The 22,585-nt window shown below is 45.5% G+C and overlaps 1 protein-coding gene across 13 annotated transcripts in view; it reads right to left on the bottom strand.

Moving 5' to 3' along the window:
* Nucleotides 1-22,585, bottom strand: part of BTRC (beta-transducin repeat containing E3 ubiquitin protein ligase) — a 171,308-nt gene that overhangs the window by 119,774 nt on the left and 28,949 nt on the right. For 5 of the 13 annotated variants that reach the window (XM_084633284.1, XM_084633291.1, XM_084633296.1 and 2 more), the window contains one exon: nt 19,392-19,460. The exons of the other annotated variants lie outside the window; for them this stretch is intronic. In XM_084633284.1, the coding sequence (XP_084489410.1) occupies nt 19,392-19,460 (69 nt within the window). The remainder of the gene's footprint in view (nt 1-19,391; nt 19,461-22,585) is intronic. 13 annotated transcript variants of the gene reach the window in all.

Here is a 22,585-nt window from a genome sequence, read left to right as displayed (position 1 = left end):
TATTATGGCCTTTGTGTAAAGAAGAAGGTTGATGCAACCTAAAAGAGACAACAATTAATGTGCAACAATCTACACTTCAAGTTCACAGTGCAGCATCTCTTGCTATAGTAGGTGTGACCCTTTAGTATAGCTACAATGCCTTACATTTTACAGGACATGTTCAACATCACTTAGCAAGTCAGTGGCACAGCCAAAAATAGAACCCAGATCGCCTTATTCCAAGTCCTGATTTTTGGTCAGTATAATCTTATATTAGGTTGGGACAGGAGCTGCTTCTCCACATCGAGTTCCGTCTGCAGCCACAGCAGGATTGTTCTCCCGTAGTAGCGTCCAGTGCTTTGTGCAGTTCAGTTTTAAATGATTAAGCAATAGGGCTTCTGCTTCTCTTGGGAAAGTGTAATCTTACCTCCTACCTCCCAAAACACATACTGGAAGTGTGGAGAGAGAATATGATCACAGCCTACTAAGGTCTGGAAAGTGTAAATGCTAACTAAGGAAAGGAATTGTTCCCACTGGACCAGTGCGCAAAGTAAGTAAGGGGAATGAGATAAGACTGAGCAGAGGGAAATTAAGGCAGAATACCAGGAAAAAAAAAAAAATCTAACAATGAGTTCTATCTAAAGTAGATGCTGCACTTGTGTCCCAAAGGAAGCGGTGAAAGCTCCATCATTTAAAACTAAGGAAACAAGACCCTGGAGACTTGGCTGCAGGAGAACAATCATGCATGCAATGGCTGGGATTGGACTAGATATAACCAAACACCTCCAGTTTCTGATTCTATGAGAAGATGTCACTTTGTAAACAGAATACTGTGGCCTTTGGCCAGCAGGGAAGCAAGCTCTTCCAATATAATATTCTTTTTAGAGTATTACTGCTTGTATCCTTTTTAAAAATAAAATGAAGGCAACATGGCTTAGGAGTTTTGACCCGTGTAAGATCAGGATTTGAAGAGCTCTGTGCAAGCTGGAAAAGCTTGTCTCTTTCACCAACAGAAGCTGATCCAATAAAAGATATTATCTTCCCCACTTTGTGTCTCTTAAGGTTATATCAAGCACACACATTGAGGTTAACAGTCACAAGGCCATCAGTTGACAGATTCCAGTGACGACATAATAGACTAAACATGTCATGTGGCCCCGCTTGTGATCTACCAGCAGAGAGAAGCATTTTTTGCCATTGCCAATTATTGTTTTATGGATCATACACAATAAAAGCATGAGAACACACATATCCATATCCCTTCACTCCTGCTCAACTGTGCCTTTTTGCCATCACAACAATGTCAAAACGGTACAAGTTCCATCACTTTGCCACTTGCACCCAATGTGCGCCTTTCATGTAACCATGGAACTTAGCTCATTTTAGGCAACATATCAGTTACATGTCAGCTAGCGTTTACATTATAAACTGCTATTCCCATGGATTTATAACAGCCATAGATATTCACTTTGGCTCAAACTGGATGTACCAATTCCAAGCCCAAGAACAGTTTTCATCCCCTCAACCTTTCTCATACCCATACAACAGCACACACATCCCTGCACCTTTGGATCAAAGAAAAAAATCTGAACATTCGAAGACAGAAAAACAAGGAGTTTCCAGTGCATATTTTGCTCTGTTACAATCCAAAAATAGCCCTGTTAAAAATTAACTGCATTTGGCAAGCAACTGATCATTTATGGAAAAAGAAAACCAACACAGTCCTTTTTAAATATCTGCAAAACAATTAATGAACAGTAAATTCTTCTCCATTAAATTTTGAAATATATAAATATAAATATATATTATACACACACAAACAGTGGATACCAGGCATTCTAAATACATAATTACATGAGTGCACCTCCAACTTCCACAGGAGCCATTCCGGTGAATTGTGTAAATAATATGCCTTTAAAAACCTTAATATATAAATATAGATTTACTAGTTGTGGAACAGTTATATATACCCTAGAGATGAGAATACACTTAAAAAAACAAACAAACCAAAAACCTGCCTAATTATGAGTTTACCAGAGAGACTAAAAGGGCCCAGAGCAAATTAATACTTTTATAACTTGTAGAGAAAGTTGTTTATTTTAATTTTTGTTTGTTTTTGTTTGGAAATAAGAAAAAATGTAAGAAATAACTGGAGGTCTTAATTAAGCCAACAGGAAAACACAGAAAATTCACATTTAGTGCCGATGTTCGCTTGCTATTGCAGGATGCTGTGCCTGGAAGTTATTTAAAACAAACAAACAAACAATCAAATAATTCAGACTTGATTAGCTGATGCCTTTTTTGAGGAGCTTTTTTTTATTATTTTAAGATCAAACTTCTAAAATGAAAAGAGAACAATCGCCTCCTCAGAAGGTAATGATTAGGAGCATATCAATCGGCTTTCACGCTGACAACTCTCAACTGAGGATACTGCCTCAGAACTATGGAGAAAGCAAGGTTTCAACCCTTTCGTACCTGTTTTCTTCGAGATGTATTGCTCATGTCTGTTCCAGGCTAGATGTGCACGCTCTGTGCACAGTTGTCGGAGATTTTTCCCTTAGTGGTATCCGTAGGACTGGCTCTAGCACCCCCTGGAGCCATGCATGTATGTGCCAGTATAAGGGGCGCTGCTGGCTCCACATCATCTCAGCTCCTTCTTGCTGATAACTCTGATGGAGGGGTAGGATGGAGGGTCATGGAATGGACATGAGCAACAACACATCTCAAAAGACAACAGTTACGAAAGTTTAGTAACCATTTTTCTTCTTTGATGGCTTGCTCATGTCCATTCCATGCTAGGTGACTCACAAGCAGTACCCTCGGAGGTGGGATCAAGGTTTTTGGACCTGCTGACTGCAACACCACTCTTCCGAAACTGGCATCATCATGGACCTGCTGGGTGATGGCACAGTGGGACGTGAAGATACAGACTGACAACCATGGTGTGGCTCCACAGATGTTCTGGATTGGTACTTGTGTGAGGAATGCTGCTTATGAAGCCTAAGCTCTCATGGACTGAACGGTCACGATGTCTGGAGGTGGAACCTTCAACTACATGTAACAGGCCTGGATACAAGCAGTTCTCTTATCCTTTCCGCTGCTGCCACAGAGTTGCATAGATTTAGGAAGGGCTTAGTGCTCTCTGTGTAGAAGGCTAGGGCCTGCGTAACATCTAATGTATGGAGCCAACGCTTGTTGGTGGTCTTTGAGGTTTTGGAAAGAAGGCCAGAAGAAAAGTATCCTGGTTGTTTTAGACTTGCGACACCACCTTTGGAAGGAAGGCCGGATGGGGGCACAGCTGGACCTAGTCCTTGAAGACACTGTATAATGGGGTTCTATCGTCAGGGCTTTGATCTCAGAGACCCTTCTGGCTGAGGCGATCGCCACAAGGAAGGCAACCTTCTGAGAGAGAAGTAGCACGAAACAAGATGCTAGCATCTGGCTTGAAGGGAGGCCCAGTGAGCGTCAACAGGACCAGGTTTAAATCCCATGGGGGGATCAGGTCACAAACCTGAGGGTAGAGTGTCTTTCCAGGGCCTTGAGAAACCGGAGCATCATCTCGTGGGATAACACTGATTTGGCCCTGCACTGGAGGGTGGAAGGCTGAGACGGCTGCCAAGTGAACCTTAATAGATGAGAGAGTCAGACCTTAATGTTTAAGATGGAGCAAATAGTCCAAGATAGACAGCAGAGAAGACCGGGATAGATACAGATTCTGCTTAAAGGCCCAACACGTGAAATGTTTCCACTTAGCCAAGTAAGTGGCCCTGGTGGAAGGCTTTCTGCTACCTAGTAAGACTTGAGCAGGCCTGTTCGGAACAGGTTTGACTTCAGGGTTCAGCCACGCAGCAACCATCCCATCAAGTGCAAGGAGACGAGGTACGGGTGAAGCCAAAGGCCAATGCCCATGGTCTTGTGAAATCAAGTCCGGACAGGATTGGAGCATGAGTGGAATGGCCCCTGAGAGGTCCAGAAGCGTACCGAACCAATGCTGGCATGGCCACGCCAGAGTTATCAGAATAACTCTCGCCTTGCCCTGCTTGATCTTTGCAAGATCTTGTGAACCCAGGGGATTGGTGGGAAAGCGTTCAGCAGGCGGTCTGCCGATGAGAGCCGGAAGGCATCAAAGACAGAACCCCTGCTGAGCCCAGGCAGCAAACAGAACTGATGGCATTTCCTGTTCTGTTTGGTGGCGAATAGGTCCACGTGGGGATGCCCCACTTCTGGAAGATGACATTGGCAACCTCCAGGTAGAGAAACCACTCATGATGAGGAAAAGGACCTGCTGAGGTGATCCGCCAATGTGTTCCAGGCTCCTGGGAGATGTGACGCTTCGCGGTGAAAGGCATGTTTCACACAGAAGTCCCATAGCTGGAGGGCCTCTTGGCACAGGGCTGAAGATTGAGTTCCTCCCTGCTTGTTGATGTAAAACACTAAGGCTGAGTTGTCCATCAAGACCTGCACCATTTTGCCTGAGATCTGGGGAAGGAACACCTGACAAGTCAAGTATACTGCCCTCAGTTCCCTGACATTTATATGCTGGGAGAGTTCTTCCTGGGACCAGAGGCCCCGAGTCCGCAGATTGTCAGGGTGGGCTCCTCACCCCAGGTCTGAGGCGTCCTAAACCAAGCTTACCAACTGATACAGCACGGCAAAGGGTATCCCTCTCATTTGGAACCTGGGTCTCTCCACCAAGTCAGTGAAGCTATGTCAGACGATGGAATCGTGAGTACTGAGTCCAGGTGATGTCTGCCTGGGGAGTAGACTGATGCCAGCCACAACTATAGGGCTCGGAGGTGTAGCCACATGTACTGCACCACATAGGTACATGCCCCCATGTGACCCAACAGTTTGAGGCAAACCCAGGAGGTTGTAAGAGAGTGGGCTGCGACCTGGGGGAGATCACGTCTGGCATAGTTCGGAATCTGGTCTCCGGTAAATAGGCCTTGGCCTGGGTGGAATCGAGCACCACCTCAATGAAGTTTATTCTCTGAAGGGAACCAAAGTTGACTTTTGCTCATTTATTAACAGATCCAGAGCCTGAAAGGTGGCCCATACTATGCCAATGCTGTGCTGGACTTGAGCCTGCAAGAAGCCTTTGATCAGCCAGTCATCAGGTATGGGTAGACTCGTATGCCTCAACATCTGAGGAAGGCTGCAACCACCACCATACACTTTGTGAAAACCCACAGGTCTGCAGACAGGCTGAAGGGAAATGCTGTGAATTGGTAAGTGGTGTTGACCCACCACAAACTGATGAATCTCCTGTGTTCGCGGCAGATGGAGATGTGGAAATTGAGAGTGGCGTACCAGTCTCTTAGATCCAGGGAGAGAATGATGGAGGCCAGAGAAACCATGCAGAACCTCAGGTTTTTTAGATATTTGTTGTGATGCAGGTCCAGGATGGGCCATAGACCCCCTACCCCGCCTTTGGCCTTCATGATTAGGAAACACTGGAATTAAAACCTCTTCCCTCTCAAGTCTTGAGGAAGCTCCTCTACAGCCACCACACCTAGGAGGGCCTGCACTTCCTGGACAAGAAGCTGCTTGTGAGAAGGGTCCCTGAAAAGGGACTGGGTAGGGATGGCAGGGTGGATGAAAACTAGAGGGTGTAACCGACTGTTATAGTGCTGAGCACCCAACGGTCCAATGTTATGTAAGACCATGATGGGTGGAAGTGTGACAGGCGGTCCAAAAACAAAAGGATGGATGGATCCAGAGTCGAGACTGGTATGTCATCTTTGGGCACACCTTCAAAAGGCCTGTCTGGCCCCGCCGGGGCATCTGTGTGAGCCCAACTGGGAAGATGAGACAGAAGGTAGGGGTTGAAGACATGTACAGTCCTTTTCCTTTCTTTTGTAAGGAGGCACCGGGAATCTGGGAGGCTGCTGGGGCCTAAGTGCTTCCTGGAGGCTGGGGGCATGTAAAGGCCCAGAGAGCGAAGCGTGGCCCTCAAGTCTTTGAGGCCATGAAGCTTGGAGTCTGTTTGTTTAGAGAACATGGATGCACACTTGAAGGGGAGGTCCTGAACGGACTGCTGCACTTTGTGAGATAAGCCCAATCACTGGAGCCATGACCCATGCTGGTTAGAGATACGTAACTGGAGGCTACCCACTAAATAAACATGGTGTCCGAACAGGTCCAATCTCTTAGCCTCTATTTTTGGGGGTTATGCTCGACTACCCCATCTGTCCCGCTTGTTTGCGGCAGACACCACCAGGAACCGGGGAGAGGCGGGTGGTGGTGGTGCACGAGTACAGGTACTCAAACTCACTGGCTGATAATATAGTACTACTTCTCTGCCCTTTACTCCTGGGGGAATTCTGTACTACTGCACGTCCACAGAATTCATGTGCCCCGCAGATTTCTTTGCTTCCCTGCAGAAAAATGATTCTCTGACAGGGAAGCAAAGGGAAGCTGCAAGAGCAGTCATGCACCATTCCGTAGCTGTGCAGATACATCATTTCAGGCACCCAGAGCAGCAGGCAGAGAGGTAAATCACCGCAGGGCTGGGGACATCCCAGCAGGTGGCTCCTGCCCTGAGCCGGAATCAGCTGCTAGTCCCAGCTGGGCTGGAGACAGGAGAGGACAGAACTTCCTTTTCCCCTGCAAGAAGTGGCTGGGGCCAGAAACCTCACCTGGCTGCAGGAAGCTCAGCATCCTCCCCTGCTTCCTGTCCCCATCACTCCTCAGCTGCAGGGGGAGGGGTCATTGTAGAGGAAGCTGCTACCCCATTTGCCAAACTCCTATGCATCTGGTCCTTGCACACCAAGACATCCCCGCCAACCCTCACCCCATACACCCAGAACCCCTCTAACCCTCCATACCCGAGCTCCATCCCACAAACATCTATGGGAATTAGAAAAGAGTTGGTTCCATGCTTCTACTTCACTGACCAACTATAGTGAAACCCTTTGGGCCACCACAATTAAGGGCATTTAAGCAATAACACAATTCACCAGGCAAAAAACACAAAACAAACAGTCTTCAAGCCAAAAGGATAACAGTATATTTCACTTATGAAAGCACTGAGCCAGATCCTAGGAGACTGGAAGGGTTCAGAATGATTGGCTCCCATTAACCAGAGAGTGAAGCCCTCTAGCAACGTTCAGTAACAGCACATTCATTAGGACCTTCCCACTTCCAAGAACTTGGGAGTGAGTACTGGACTTCTCAACCTCAGCACTGATCATTAAGGCTACGTTTTCGTCATGGGCATTTTTAGTAAAAGTCACAGGCAGTAAACAAAAATTTACAGCCTGTGACCTGTCCATAACTTTTACTAAAAATACCAGTGAATAAAATTGGGGGGAGGGCTGCCCAGGACACCGCAGGTGCTGGGAGAGGGTATGCGGGTGGCAGCATGAGGCACAGAGCTGCCTGGCCTTGCCTCTGCCAAGCAGCTGAGCAAGGGGGATATTGCTGCTTCTGCGGAGCCCCCCAGATAAGCGCCACCCTGAGCCGGTCTCATCCTGTCCTGTTCCCAAACCCCCTGCTCCCTCCCACACCCAAACTCTGCTGCTGGGGGACGGGGGGCACAGTACAGGGGCCCGAGACTGCCCCAGCAGCAGCCGGTGCGCCTGGCACAGGGGCTGCCTTAGCTGTCCCTGAGCCAGACACACCGGGCACTGCAGAAGTCACAGAATCTGTGACCTCTGTGACAAACTGCAGCCTGATATCATTGATGTCAGTGGTGGGTTCCCCCCATTCATCTTTCAGATCAACCTATAGCTAGTAGGTTTAGTCCTCTGACTAGTAGGTGTTTGGTAAATTTTACATTCCCTGCTATACCTATGAACCTCAATCCATCAAAGTGATTTCCCCCGGTCTCCTATTCATTGCTGTAGTTGCTCTTAACTCTCCCTTCTCCTGTATTATACTGAATATTCTCTAAGGCCATGTCTACACTACAAAGTTAAGTCAACTTCAGTTACGTGAACGATCAGAAACCACTGTAATTACACCCTAGGGGTAGCAGTGATGCAAGTATGCAGGGCCATAAATCGCCTCCTGCTAAGAATGACTGTGACTCTGTGCAATGAGTGGGAAATAGCGGATGGCTATGCAGCAACGGGATTCCCTAATTGCGACAGGTAGCATACATTTCCCAATGTTGGTTCCAGACCATCTTGCGACAGAGTACATCAACAGAAAGGGATACTTCTCTGTGGTACTGCAGATGCTGGTGGATCACCAGTGTCATTTCACTGACATCAACGCAGGATTGTCAGGGATGGTGCATGACGCACGCATCTTCAGGAACACTGGCCTGTATAGAAAAGCTACATGCAGGGACTCTTTCCAGGCCAGAAGATTCCAACAGGGAATGCGGAAATGCCCAAACTGATCCTGGGAGACCCAGCCTACCCCTTAGTCCCGTGGCTCATGAAGCCTTCCACCGGAAACCTTAACAGCAGCAAGGAATGCTTCAACAACAGGCTTGGCAGGTGAAGAATGACTGCAGAATGTGCGTTTGGCAGATTAAAGGGTCACTGGCACTGCCTTTTTGACAGGTTAGTCTTCAATGAGAAAGATATTCCCATGGTCATAGCAGTCTGCTGTGCTCTGCATAACATTTGTGAAGCCAAGAGAGAAAAGTTTCCACAGGAATGAAGCACTGAGGTGGATCGCCTGGTGGCTGATTTCAAGCCAGACACCAGGGCTATTTGAGGGGTTCAATGAAGCAGGGGGCGCTATTCAAATAAGGGAGGCTTTGAAGCAGCATTTTGACAATGAGCCCCAGTAACATGTCTTTCTGTAATGCATTGAGCCAGGTGTTGTTTACTTGCCACCTTGAATGACCCCCATAATGATTCCTGCCTGAGCGTTAATTGTAGTCTGCAAATGGGCTGATTGCAATAGAAATTCACACACAGTGGCAAACACCCTGTGTAGGTCACAAATAAAGACTCACTGTCTCTGTAAGACAGAATTTTTATTAAACAGCAATACACAGCTTAACATTTCTCACAAGGGACAGTGACAGTGAGCAACTCTCTCCGAAGAGAGGATCTCTCGGTTGCACGTAAGTTCAAATGTCATTATGGAAAATATCCCTGGGGCGGGGCGCAACAGGTACTGCAATGTACTGGGAATATGAGAGGAATGTGTGTGGGGAGTTTGGGGAGGGCAAGGAAGGAAGTTCTGTATGGGCTACAGGGCGAGTCGAGCACACGTATTCCACCTACAGTGCAATCGGGACCTTAGCGTCTCTGTTTGGTCCTCCATGAGCTTTATTAGCCACTCCTGACCTTGTCTCCTCTCCTGGCTACCCACTTCGAGTTTCTCGTTTATTGTGTCTCTCCATGCTCTGTGCTCGCTATCAGCCAGATCTGATGATTGCAGCATTTTGTGAAGCACGTCCTCCTTGTTTGCCTCCTTATCAGACGGAGGCGCTCCACCAATGCGTAGGAGCTGCCCCTCAAGAGCACATCTGCAGAAGGAAAAGAAACCAAAACAAAAACAGTCAGTATTGTCACAGTCCCAAACCGTAAAAGTTACATACACCTCTTTCTCACTTTCCCTTGGCAAACGCAGCACAGCCAGAGCACGAAACGTGGTGAGATCAGCCCAAGGAGGGGGTGGTGAAAGATGGGACAAAGGATCTGGGTGGTTTCAGAAGGGGATCCGTACAAGTGCCTAAGGCCACTATTCGGAATACTGGCACTGTTTTCCACAGGCGGGGTCAATCGATGCTAAAATCACACTACTGAGGGTAACCAAACATGCAAAGCTGCATCTCCTACATGAGTGTGGCTTCAGACTGGGTCTGTACGTTGCTCATCTTTGTGCTGCTTTGGTTCCTCCAGAACCAGTTGCCAATTGGCACAGCAAAGTTTCCTACAATGGGAGAAGAAAGTGCTATGGTGCAAGTGCTAGAGGAGCCAACTGGGGGGGGGGGGGAGCTTTTCTTGACCTGCTGCTCACAAACCGGGAAGAATTAGTGGGGGAAGCAAAAGTGGATGAGAATCTGGGAGGCAGTGACCATGAGTTGGTTGAGTTCAGGATCCTGACACAGGGAAGAAAGGTAAGCAGCAGGATACGGACCCTGGACTTCAGGAAAGCAGACTTCGACTCCCTCAGGGAACGGATGGGTAGGATCCCCTGGGGGACTAACATGAAGGGGAAAGGAGTCCAGGAGAGCTGGCTGTATTTCAAGGAATCCCTGTTGAGGTTACAGGGACAAACCATCCCGATGTGTCGAAAGAATAGTAAATATGGCAGGCGACCAGCTTGGCTTAACGGTGAAATCCTAGTGGATCTTAAACATAAAAAAGCAGCTTACAAGAAGTGGAAGGTAGGACATATGACCAGGGAAGAGTATAAAAATATTGCTCGGGCATGTAGGAATGAAATCAGGAGGGCCAAATCGCACCTGGAGCTGCAGCTAGCGAGAGATGTCAAGAGTAACAAGAAGGGTTTCTTCAGGTATGCTGGCAACAAGAAAGCCAAGGAAAGTGTGGGCCCCTTAATGAATGAGGGAGGCAACCTAGTGACAGAGGATGTGGAAAAAGCTAATATACTCAATGCTTTTTTTGGCTCTGTCTTCACGAACAAGGTCAGCACCAAGATTGCTGCGCTGGGCATCACAACATGGGGAAGAGATGGCCAGCCCTCTGTGGAGAAAGAGGTGGTTAGGGACTATTTAGAAAAGCTGGACGTGCACAAGTTCATGGGGCCGGACGAGTTGCATCCGAGAGTGCTAAAGGAATTGGCGGCTGTGATTGCAGAGCCATTGGCCATTATCTTGAAAAACTCGTGGCGAACGGGGGAAGTCCCGGATGACTGGAAAAAGGCTAATGTAGTGCCCATCTTTAAAAAAGGGAAGGAGGATGATCCTGGGAACTACAGGCCAGTCAGCCTCACCTCAGTCCCCGGACAAATCATGGAGCAGGTCCTCAAAGAATCAATCCTGAAGCACTTACATGAGAGGAAAGTGATCAGGAACAGTCAGTATGGATTCACCAAGGGAAGGTCATGCCTGACTAATCTAATCGCTTTCTATGATGAGATTACTGGTTCTGTGGATGAAGGGAAAGCAGTGGATGTATTGTTTCTTGACTTTAGCGAAGCTTTTGACACGGTCTCCCACAGTATTCTTGTCAGCAAGTTAAAGAAGTATGGGCTGGATGAATGCCCTATAAGGTGGGTAGAAAGTTGGCTAGATTGTCGGGCTCAACGGGTAATGATCAATGGCTCCATGTCTAGTAGGCAGCCAGTGTCAAGTGGAGTGCCCCAGGGGTCGGTCCTGGGGCCGGTTTTGTTCAATATCTTCATAAATGATCTGGAGGATGGTGTGGATTGCACTCTCAGCAAATTTGCGGATGATAACTAAACTGGGAGGAGTGGTAGATACGCTGGAGGGCAGGGATAGGATACAGAGGGACCTAGACAAATTGGAGGATTGGGCCAAAAGAAATCTGATGAGGTTCAATAAGGATAAGTGCAGGGTCCTGCACTTAGGACGGAAGAACCCAATGCACAGCTACAGACGAGGGACCGAATGGCTAGGCAGCAGTTCTGTGGAAAAGGACCTAGGGGTGACAGTGGACGAGAAGCTGGATATGAGTCAGCAGTGTGCCCTTGTTGCCAAGGCGGCCAATGGCATTTTGGGATGTATAAGAAGGGGCACAGTGAGCAGATCGAGGGACGTGATCGTCCCCCTCTATTCGACATTGGTGAGGCCTCATCTGGAGTACTGTGTCCAGTTTTGGGCCCCACACTACAAGAAGGATGTGGATAAATTGGAGAGAGTCCAGCGAAGGGCAACAAAAATGATTAGGAGTCTGGAACACATGAGTTATGAGGAGAGGCTGAGGGAACTGGGATTGTTTAGTCTGCAGAAGAGAAGAATGAGGGGGGATTTGATAGCTGCTTTCAACTACCTGAGAGGTGGTTCCAGATAGGATGGTTCTAGACTATTCTCAGTGGTAGAAGAGGACAGGACAAGGAGTAATGGTCTCAAGTTGCAGTGGGGGAGGTTTAGGTTGAATATTAGGAAAATCTTTTTCACTAGGAGGGTGGTGAAACACTGGAATGCGTTACCTAGGGAGGTGGTAGAATCTCCTTCCTTAGAAGTTTTTAAGGTCAGGCTTGACAAAGCTCTGGCTGGGATGATTTAATTGGGGATTGGTCCTGTTTTGAGCAGGGGGTTGGACTAGATGACCTTCTGAGGTCACTTCCAACCCTGATATTCTGTGATTCTATGATTCTAAGAAACAAAGGAGCTCTACCAAGGAACCTTCAGCAGAGGGACTGCAAAGTATCTGCAGAAAAGCTCGCTAGAGATCTCAATGGACGGTTCCCAGGAGACCCTGGTGTTCATCAACAAACTTTTCTGCAGGGCCCCCACTGTGTAGCTGCACAGGGGAAAGAGAAGCAGATGGAAACAGAACCTAGTGTTGTTAATCTCCATCCCTTCTCCCATGTGCACCATGTAACAAAATAAGGACATCTCTTCCTCATATAACCCTGCAGTATGAAAGAAAAATTAGTACTTACCGGAACTCCTCTCTCCTGCTTCAGGCACACCAGAACCAGACTGCTGGGACTGGCTAGACCCCTCTGGAGTCAAAAAAGGGGTCCTGACTCACCATGCTGCCAGAGGAGCCTGTCCCACATTATCCTTGAACTCGACCTCCTCGTCCATCACTTCATCCTCAGGGTTGACTCCGCTGACTGCTGCCATGACGTATCCATGGAGCTCTTAACAGTGGAGGTGGAGTCGCTGTGGAGGATGGCATGCAGCTCCTTGTAGAAGCAGCATGTTTTTGGCACCACACTGACAGTTGGCCTCCCTTCTCTTCTGGTACGCCTACCTCAGCTCCTTGATCTGAGCATGGCACTGCTGCATGTCCATTCCACAGGAAGTGGAATTTCAAAAATTCCCAGGGCTTTAAAGGGGAGGGGCACATGCCTGTCTACCTGAGTGCAGGGCAGCAGAGTAGAAACTGCTTACCAGAGCAGTCATGAGAGGCAGTGTGTGACACCTCCTGGAGATGACTTAGGGCGACATACGAAAATGCAGTGTCTACACTGACACTGTGTTGCTTTACCTTTGTCACAAAATGCTCAATGCTGTCATCGAGGTGGTTTTATTATGTCTGCGTAGCAGGAGAGTTAAATCGGCGGGAGGAGCATTGCAGACACTTCCACTGTTTTGTCGACAAAACTGTGTAGTGTAGACGAGGCCTAATGCCCTGATACCTTCCCAGTTTACCATACATTTTCAAGAGTTTCCAGCGCTATAGCAAGTTTATTAGGTAATACTCTTAATAACCAAAGCTGATAGCAATCTGAATGGACTGATTTGTATATGTTTAGATTATACAAGTATTTCTTTACCTGTATGGGATCCAGAAGGAGAATGTCAGTTTTAGATGGGGCGGAGGAGAGTGTCTCCCCACCCAGAGTCATTATGAGACTTTCTCAGGCTTGGTCTACACTACAGTTAGGCTGATGTAAGGCAGTTTAGGTCAACCTAATTATGTTAGTGTACACTCTACGGCCTTCCTCCCGCTGATGTAAGTGCCTTACTACAGCAACATCATAACTCCACCTCCATGAGAGGTGTTGGGTTTATGTCAGCGTAGTTAGGGCGATGCAGTGTCTGTGTAGACACTGCACTACTTACATAGGCTGTTGGCTGTCATTCTTGTCAATTTCACGGCTCCAGCCATGAAACTGACAAGAAAGCTGGGTTGTCACCAAGACAAGTGGGTGGCTTCCCGCTCCCAGCTGGGCTGTTGCCTGCCTAGCTCCCTGCTCCCCGAGGGGAGCCCAGGTGCCGCCCGGATGCTCCCTACTCCCTATTGCCCGGAGCTTAGCTGCATCCCTCCCCACGGCTCTCAGCTCCCCAGCGCAGGGCTCCTGGTGGGCATCTCCGGGTCCCTGGCAGCTGGGAGCCAAGAGCCCAGAGAGCAAACGGGCCCCCGGCAGGAAGCTGCATGTGCAGCTGAGAGCCCAGTCTCTCAGCCTCCTATACTGCCCCTCTTAAGTCAGTGGAAGCGCTCCTGGTGAGGACGTGCACCACCGACAGGAGGAGGATAGTGTGGACATGAGTGACTACAGTAATTACTTGCAGTGGTTTTAAATCGACCTAACATAGGTCCCCTTACATTTCTAGTGTAGACATGCCCTCAGTCTCTGAGATTAAAGGTGAGCAGAGGTTTCTTAACCAAAGGAGCTAGCTTGTCCTAACTGAAACATGCACAAGATTTTCCAGTGATGGTTACAAATTCCTTCAAACACCTAGCAGAGACTACACCTTACTTAAGGAATATTACAATTTAATTGTTGGAAACTGAGTAAATAACTCTCCTGGAATTTACAAGCTTTACTGTCTGTGCCAGTGGATACTGATGTTTCCATGAATTGTTGCTTTTTGTTCCACAGAGCTTATAAATACCATGAAGTGCATCTGTGGCTCTTACGACTGCAGATGCCATACCCTTCATTAGAGGTACTGAAGAAACATTGTGATGCATCTGAAGAAGTGGGTTTTTTACCCACAAAAGCTTATGCTCAAATAAATCTGTTAGTCTTTAAGATGCCACAGGACTCTTTGTTGTTTTTGTGGATACAGACTAACATGGCTACCCCCTGAGACTGGAAGAAGTAGAGACTTTCAGACTGGACCTAGACGTTCAAAATGACTTTTACATGAATAAAAAGCTTCTGTGCTCCAGCTCATGAAAAGCAGGCCTATGGACGATTTCTCACGAAGGTCTGAAGCATGGAGGTATTTGAAGTTCCTAGATCAACATTCTGTATTACGTAGGCTAAAAATATTAAACTTTTCAAAAAGTGAACACATGATTATGACTAAGTCCCAGTTTTTAACTGCTGACCCTTCACAACTTGCTTATTTTTGCACTCTCAAATCTTACTGTCTCCCCTCCTTGTGCCTCCTCCTCACCACCAGCCTCCATTTGTCCACTTCTCCCCAACACCTTTACACTTTCTTCCATGCCTTGATGCCCAGGATACTAACCTTGGAAGTTGATTAATATTTACACAGGTAACTGAATGTGTAAAGTACCAGCCATTCGTTATCAAGTATTGTGCAACTACTCTCCATTTTGTTATTTGTACCGCAGTAGCGCCTATCGGCCCCACTCCGGGACCTGTTGCATTAGGTGCTATACACACACATGTAATTTAAAAACAAAAAACCAGTCCCTGCCTCAAGAAGCTTAAAATCTTAATACATGACAAGAGACAGTAAGTGAATTGAAAGGAAGGATTGCCTAACAGTTAGGGTGTCATCCTGGGACTCAGGAGAACTAAATGCAATTCCCTGCTCTGTGTCAGACTTCCTCTGTGGTCTTGAGCAGTCACTTAAGTCTCTCTGTGCCTCGGTCCCCCCTTCTGCAAAATGGGGATAACAGCACTTCCCTACTTCACGGGGTGTACTGAGGATAAATATATTCAGGATTGTAAGGCGCTCAGATACCATGGTGCTGGGGGCCAGATAAGCACCTAATCTAGACAGATGCAAGTGGCCAAGAAGAAGAAGAAAACAGTGAAATGATCACATTTAGAATAAGCAGCAGAAGCCCTGACACATCAACTGCCTAACCACATTGGATTCTAAACTACTATGAAGACATATCAAGGCTCTAAGGGGAACCCCACACTTGGGACTTTTATCTACCCTAGTTCTATAGCTCCAAAAATATGTACTACAGGGAACAAACCTCTACTGATAGGGAGATGAACTGGATAATTTGTCTTTTCTATTTCCAATTTGTATAATTTTATACAATCAGTTGGGCACACTGAGCATATGCTGAGAGATTGTTATGTTATGCAACTACCACACAGGAGTGTTTTGAGGACTACTTAAATACGTGCACAGCACTGTACATTTTCAAAATTCTTTATGAGTGCCACATATTAATGAGCTACTTATTTTAAACTTTCCTCCCCAAAAAACCGGTATATGCATTTTTAAATTCAAATTATCTGAAGTCTCTAGGTACTCACTGGAAATACAGAATATATCTTTCAGAAGGTAAGGAAGGTATGTCAGTGACGGTATTACAAAACAGGGACAGAAACAATCTCTCTGGACATTTCTTCTAGGAAAGCTCAGCTTAAAAGGACGGATCCAGATTTCACTGAGGTCACGATTTTTATACCCATTTTTCCAGCTGACTTGACTGATGTATAGCCGATTCGTATCTCAAATGCCTTCTCTGATTATAGTGGCCTTTCCTGGCGCCAATCTAGCTAAGGTAAGCACCGGAGTTTCCAGTATAAAATATTTGTACAGGTTTATAACTTGGTTCTAAAAATTATACTCCAGGATACTGTGGGTGGTAGGGAGGGTCAGATGAGCTCATTATATTAAACTCTTTATGTGATACAATACTAAGGCACAATGGTACATGAAGGGCAAGGGTCAGTTTTAACTCTGAATTACCTTGCTCTCACCAGTCACCTAAACAATATTTAGTTTTCTTGTTAATGTAATCAAAGACATTTAAGCTAATTAACAGCTTTAATTTATCTGACTTCACAATTCAATTTAAAACATATAGGATTTCTATATATAAACAGGAATGGGAACAAAATATTTCTATTGATCTTATTTATGTACACATTAAACCTAAAAAACCTTTCCCTGTGGAAGCCAATTTTAGTTAGTTTTCAAAAGGCTCAGCTTTAAGGGGATGGGATGTTCCACACTGTTGGAAAACACAATGCTGCCATTTGAAGAAAGAAGATTAAATCAAGAACAGGGCTGAACAAAAGAACTGCAGGTGTTTGTCTTTTACCAAAGGATGAACTTATAGGAACCCAGACAGAAAATGGAGCTTTACAGATTACTTAAAAGTCTGTTCTTTAAATCAAAATGTATTTCTGGTCATCTGTATTGTACTTCCTCTAGACCACATATGTATATAACACAGCTCTCTGCTACACCACAGCAACATTAAATATAAAAACTTGCTATTAAAGGGCAGAGGGTAATGGCATTAGTGTGGGCGACCCATGCTCAGGTAGTGATCAACTATTAACTCCACTTCAAGTAGGCTGAAAATATGCAAGTGTTGCCAGCACGGTTTTTAGATAAAATTGTCAGTTTTATGGATATTTATAGTATGTGTCCAGTCTTGCAGAACTCCATCTTCCTCCATCTCATTTGTAATATAAACTGCTTTTATCCCACATTAATACATTGTATTACTGGAATACTTCTCATTCTGTATAAGCAAGGCAGCAGATCAATACCCGGCTACACTGAGGAAACGAACCATTACCGCGGAATCCTGTTAAAAGCACACTTAGAGGAATAAACTTGATGCATAACCATAGCGCCATTCTATTTGAATAAATATTTAGGTTTGTGCATATTTTTAAAGTAGCTTTTTGACTCAAATCCTATTTTTAAAAAGGCCATTATAACAAGTCACCTAAAACTAAATCCATTTCACTTCAATCTCTTACCATCTCTGCTACTTACCCGAACTATGTGTTTAAAAAAAGGCTTCTCCCCCGCCCAACACCACCACACACACACACATGCACGAGCCACTTTACTCCTGTAATTCCTACTGTGAAATCATAGCACTGAATTTGTGACAGCTATTTCCATCGAGGGGAGGGGGGACGGGGGCGGGCACAAGAATAGGTCTGTAATTTCACTGAAGGATCAAGCAGAAGGAGAAGCAAAACAGAGGAAGATGTTTATTAATACTCAACAGTGGCACAGTGAAATCAGAAAGATACCAGCCACAGACATTGATTTTTTGAAAGATTCTTTTTTTTTTTTTTTTAATTTGCTCCACTGTGAAAGACTCCATATAAAAGGCTCACTTCTGAACATGGTAAATTTTTATACATTTATTTATATTTTGCATGTATAAAAAGCACCCTTCCATATGTACCTGAGCACTTGGTAAAACTTATGAAAATCTACCTCAGACACAATCTAGACAATCCTTTCCCTACCACACTCTCCCAGGCCACCACCTCGGACCAAAAAGGATGTTGTGCCCTGTAGGACAACAAATTTGGGCTGGGAGACAGACATTAACTGCAAAGCTGAGGTCCCTCTACTGAAATAACCTGCCTCCTCCCCAGTTATGTTTAAATTAAGAAAACATTAGCGTCAGTGTCCTAGCTGACCTTCGCTAGTGTGAAGGACTATGGAGAAAGAGATGGTTTCTCAGACAGTCAGGGTTCAAGCCCCAGAGAACTCTTTCGGAATATTAGAAATTTACAAAGATGCATTTGTTATATTAAAGACCACTGCTTTGGATTAATAATATAGGACCCAATCTCCACTGCCTCTTAAGCATTCAAGCAATCTTAACTCCACTGAAATCAATAGGAGTTAAGAGTACAATGTACTTTGAAGGATCAGGTGCTCGGTTATTACTCATAAGATAGTGAGACACGACTTGAAAGACCCAAGACCATTAATAACCCCACTCAAACCTGTTATAAAATTGATCATGTGAGATTAAGTTTATTCTGGTTTTTATTTTCTCCCATCCACCACAAGTGACTTGTCTCTTTGTCTGTTTCTATTGGGCTCACAGTACCACAGATTCTTTCAACACCACCCTCAATCATTTTCACAACTCTAGTTGCCACGACAACAGGATGCAGCTTATCTGTGCTGTTTTCATTTTTCCAGTTTTCGTTGCCATAACAACGCAATCATTCTGGCTTCCTACAAAAACAGCAACTTTAACTCCGTCTTCTCAAGGACACTGGATTCTCCCATGAAAATACATGGGCAAGGATTAGCTTTATACACACAATTTTAAAATTAGAAGATTCTTTTGAAGGGAATTTTACACTCATCTAAGTGAGAGGCTGACAGCAACCGCTAGAGCCCAGCTGCCGAGACATCAAAAGCTTTGCCTTTAATAATAGCTCAAGTAATATAGCATTAGGCCTTCTGAGCAGGGACTCCCAATAGTGTCAGATTGTGTCAAACTACAGGATTGTTATGTGATGTGAGCAAATGTCCACACTTGTTTCACCCAATCAAATCTGAATTAGGCTCTAGATGTTGTGAGTCTCAGGTGTATTAACCCACTGGCCTTCACATTATTACCACCACCATACACCCTTACATTTGAAGACTCATTTTAATTCTGTAATTTGAGCTGTTGCTGCAGATTTCTTTTCAGACTCCAATCCATTCCCCCTTATGGCAATTCTGTTTTGAACTTTCCTTCATAAGAAGTATAAATGCCTAAGATTTGTGAAGAAAAGGTGATGCATGCATAACATGCACATATACAAAACCCACAAATATATGACTATGCAAGATATTAGCTTACACAGCACTGTCACTTAATAAGGTCTTTACATGTACTTTACTACGGAGACAAGCACAAGTGTCTGGCACAATCCCTCACAAGAGATGAGAAACAGGAATACAATCCAACCTGCTTTAGCCATGCTTGGTATCCAGGAGATGTAAATTGGAATCCATCTTTGGGCATATGTATTCGGGGCTAGGAGAGAACAAACATAAGAGAGACCTCCTTTTACATTTGGACCTGGCTAACCTAACCTAATTTCTGGATGATCTTAAGCAACGTAAATGTTTTTAGCCACACATGCAGTTTCAGTCCCCAGATAAGCTCCTGCTAAAAATCACTATTCCAGCCTCAGCTTCCCTGAGGGCTTGATACTTTCCCTCATTAGCAAAGAAAACCAACATTTTCCACTATTTTACATTACGGCCTTGTGCATACTGGCACTCCTCTTAAAATCCCCCCAAATTACTACAACCGCAGCTCTAACGGCAGGCGCACCAGTATAGACCAGCTGGTGGCACGTTTCCCACTGGGCAGCGGTAAAATGCCAGCAGCTAATCTACACTAGTGCTTCCACCATTGCTACCCCCCTAGTGGAGCTGCTCCAGCCATAGCACAGTGGTGAGACATTTCAAACACACCAGTGTAGAGACAGCCTCAGCCTGGCTGGCGGCGGCGGCGGTAAATATTAGCACCAAACAAGTTACATTTATATGTTAAAGACGACCACAATCCCTCTCCACCACATTTTATACACAACTATTGTTTCCTCCCCTGTCGAGTCTAGGAAAACACAAGTCATTAGGTTGGTCCCAATATACTACAGGTGGACATGGCAATTTTTTGGTATTTTTGCCAGCTATAAACAGTCTGCCATCACATTATTTTGCAACCCAAAGGAACCGTTACAATCTAATGGACTCAACAGTGCCCCCCAATGTGGGAGATGTAAAGAAATTGACAAAACTGTATCTTACACAAATTGTTTCTGCCTTGAGTGTAGAATATTATATACACAGAATGGGTGAAGCAGAAAATGAAGTCACAGTGGACCAATAAACCTTTAACGAAATGGGGAGGAGGTGGTTATCCCTGTTTTTGTTTCAGACCCTAGGGAGTAGGACATACTCAGCTCCAGTTCTACCGCTGAACAGAAGCCTGAACATTAGCCGTTCAAAAGAGATTTATTAATACTAAGTTCCTTTTGCTCACCTCTGGTGGAAATTAAACACCTTTCAAAAGCAGTAGAGAGACTAACCCCAGTGTCCTGGCCAACAATCCCTGTCAAGCACAAGTTTTAATAACCGAAACTGTGCTGGTGAGCTATTGCCAAGCATAGATCGCTGGCAAACGTGGCAGCTGAGTCTCTGCATTAGCAATATTTAATGCACTAATTGGATAGCAGAAACACAACATGATTTAGTGCAGCGTCTCTTATCCTTTCCAGACAATTGTACCCCTTTCAGGAGTGTGATTTGTCTTACGCACGCCAAGTTTCTCCTTACTTAAAAACAACTTGCTTACAAAATCAGACATAAAAATACAAAAGTGTCACAGCACACGATTACTGACAAATTGCTGACTTTCTCGTTTTTACCCAAATCAATTGGAATATAAATATTGTACTTACATTTCAATGTATAGTATATAGAGCAGTATAAACAAATCATTGTCTGTCTGAATTTTAGTTGTATTGACTTCGCTAGTGCTTTTTATGTAGCCGGTTGTAAAAGTAGGCAAATATCCAGATGAGTTGATGTCCCCCCAGGAAGACCTCTGCGTACTCCCAGGGGTACGCATACCCCTGCTTGAGAACTCCCTGCTTTAATGGACTGAGTGCATGGCTTGGAGCAGGGTGCTCCTGAGTCCTAACTCTAGCTCTGCCACCAGCTTGGCAGGTGGTTTGCTCATCTCTGTAAAACAAAGATAATACCGATTTAACCCATCTCACAGGGCTGTTACATTTAGCTGATGTTTCTATACACGTAGCTATTGACCTATTCAATGTAAGTACTAAGTATCAAGACGAAAGCACTGTACAGCAGGGGTTCTCAAGCTTTTTCTTTCTGAGGCCCCCCCTGCATGCTATAAAACCTCCACGGCCCACCTGTGTCACAACAACTGATTTTTTTGCATATAAAAGCCAGGGCCGGTGTTAGGGGGGTAGCAAATAAGGCAACTGCCTGGGGCCCCATGCCACAGGGAGCCCCATGCAGCTAAGCTACTCAGGAGTCAGCTTCAGCCCCAGGTGGTGGGGCTCAGGGCCTCAGGCTTCAGCCCCATGCAGTGGGACCTCAGCTTTCTGCCCTGTGCCCCAGTGAGTCTGATGCTGGCCCTGCTTGACGGACTCCCTGACACCTGCTCGCGGCCCCCCGGGGGACCCAGACCCCTGGTTGAACCACTGCTGTACAGGACCACATTTTGTTTTATATAAGTACTGTAGTCACTTTTTCCTTTAAAGAATCAAAAAAATCTCATAATTAAACCAAAATAATGATCTTATGACTAAAGGCATGGCTACATCGGGGGGACGGGGGGGAGGGAGGCATAGCTCAATGGTTTGAGCATTGACCTGCTAAACCCAGGGTTAAGAGTTCAATCCTTGAGGGGGCCATTTAGGGATCTGGGGCAAAAATTGGGGATTGGTCCTGTTTTGAGCAGGGGGTTGGACTAGATGACCTCCTGAGGTCCCTTCCAACCCTGATATTCTATGATACACTGGAAACTTCAAAGTGCTGTCGTGGGAAAGCTCCCGCGGCAGCGATTTGAAGTGCGAGTGTGGTCGCGCACGAGCGCTGGGAGAGAGGTCTCCCAGCGCTCCGGATAATCCACCTCTGCGAGGGAATTAGCTCAGAGCGCTCGGAACCGGTCTACACTAGCATTTCAAGGCGCTCAGACTTGCTGCGCTCAGCAGGATGATTTTTCAAACCCCTGAGCCAGCAAGTTAGAGCGCTATAGAATGTAAGTGCAGACAAGCCCTAAGGCACAGTGCTGGGAGTCAGGCCTGGATACCAGTCCAGATTTACCACTACCAGTGAGAACGTGGGCAAATGGCTTCACTTCTCTCTATACTTCAGTCACCTCATCTGTAGAAGGGGGATAATACTAATCTACCACTTAGGAGTGGCATGCTGCTTCATGTTTATAAAGCACATCAGGATGGGACAATTGAAATAACCAATATAAATTTATTATTTAAACTACTTGGATTAAAAAAAACCTCGGGCTAAGACTCTCTTTGTAAAAACTAATTTGAAAATTCACACTATTGAAACTTTTGATTAAAATATATAAATGAACTAAATTAAAAATGCTGTTCT

This window comes from Lepidochelys olivacea (assembly GCF_965140295.1).
Source record: "Lepidochelys olivacea isolate rLepOli2 genome assembly, chromosome: 7".
Classification (NCBI taxonomy): domain Eukaryota; kingdom Metazoa; phylum Chordata; order Testudines; family Cheloniidae; genus Lepidochelys; species Lepidochelys olivacea.
Note: the sequence above shows the minus strand (reverse complement) of the source record. Positions and strands in the feature narration are given on the sequence as shown.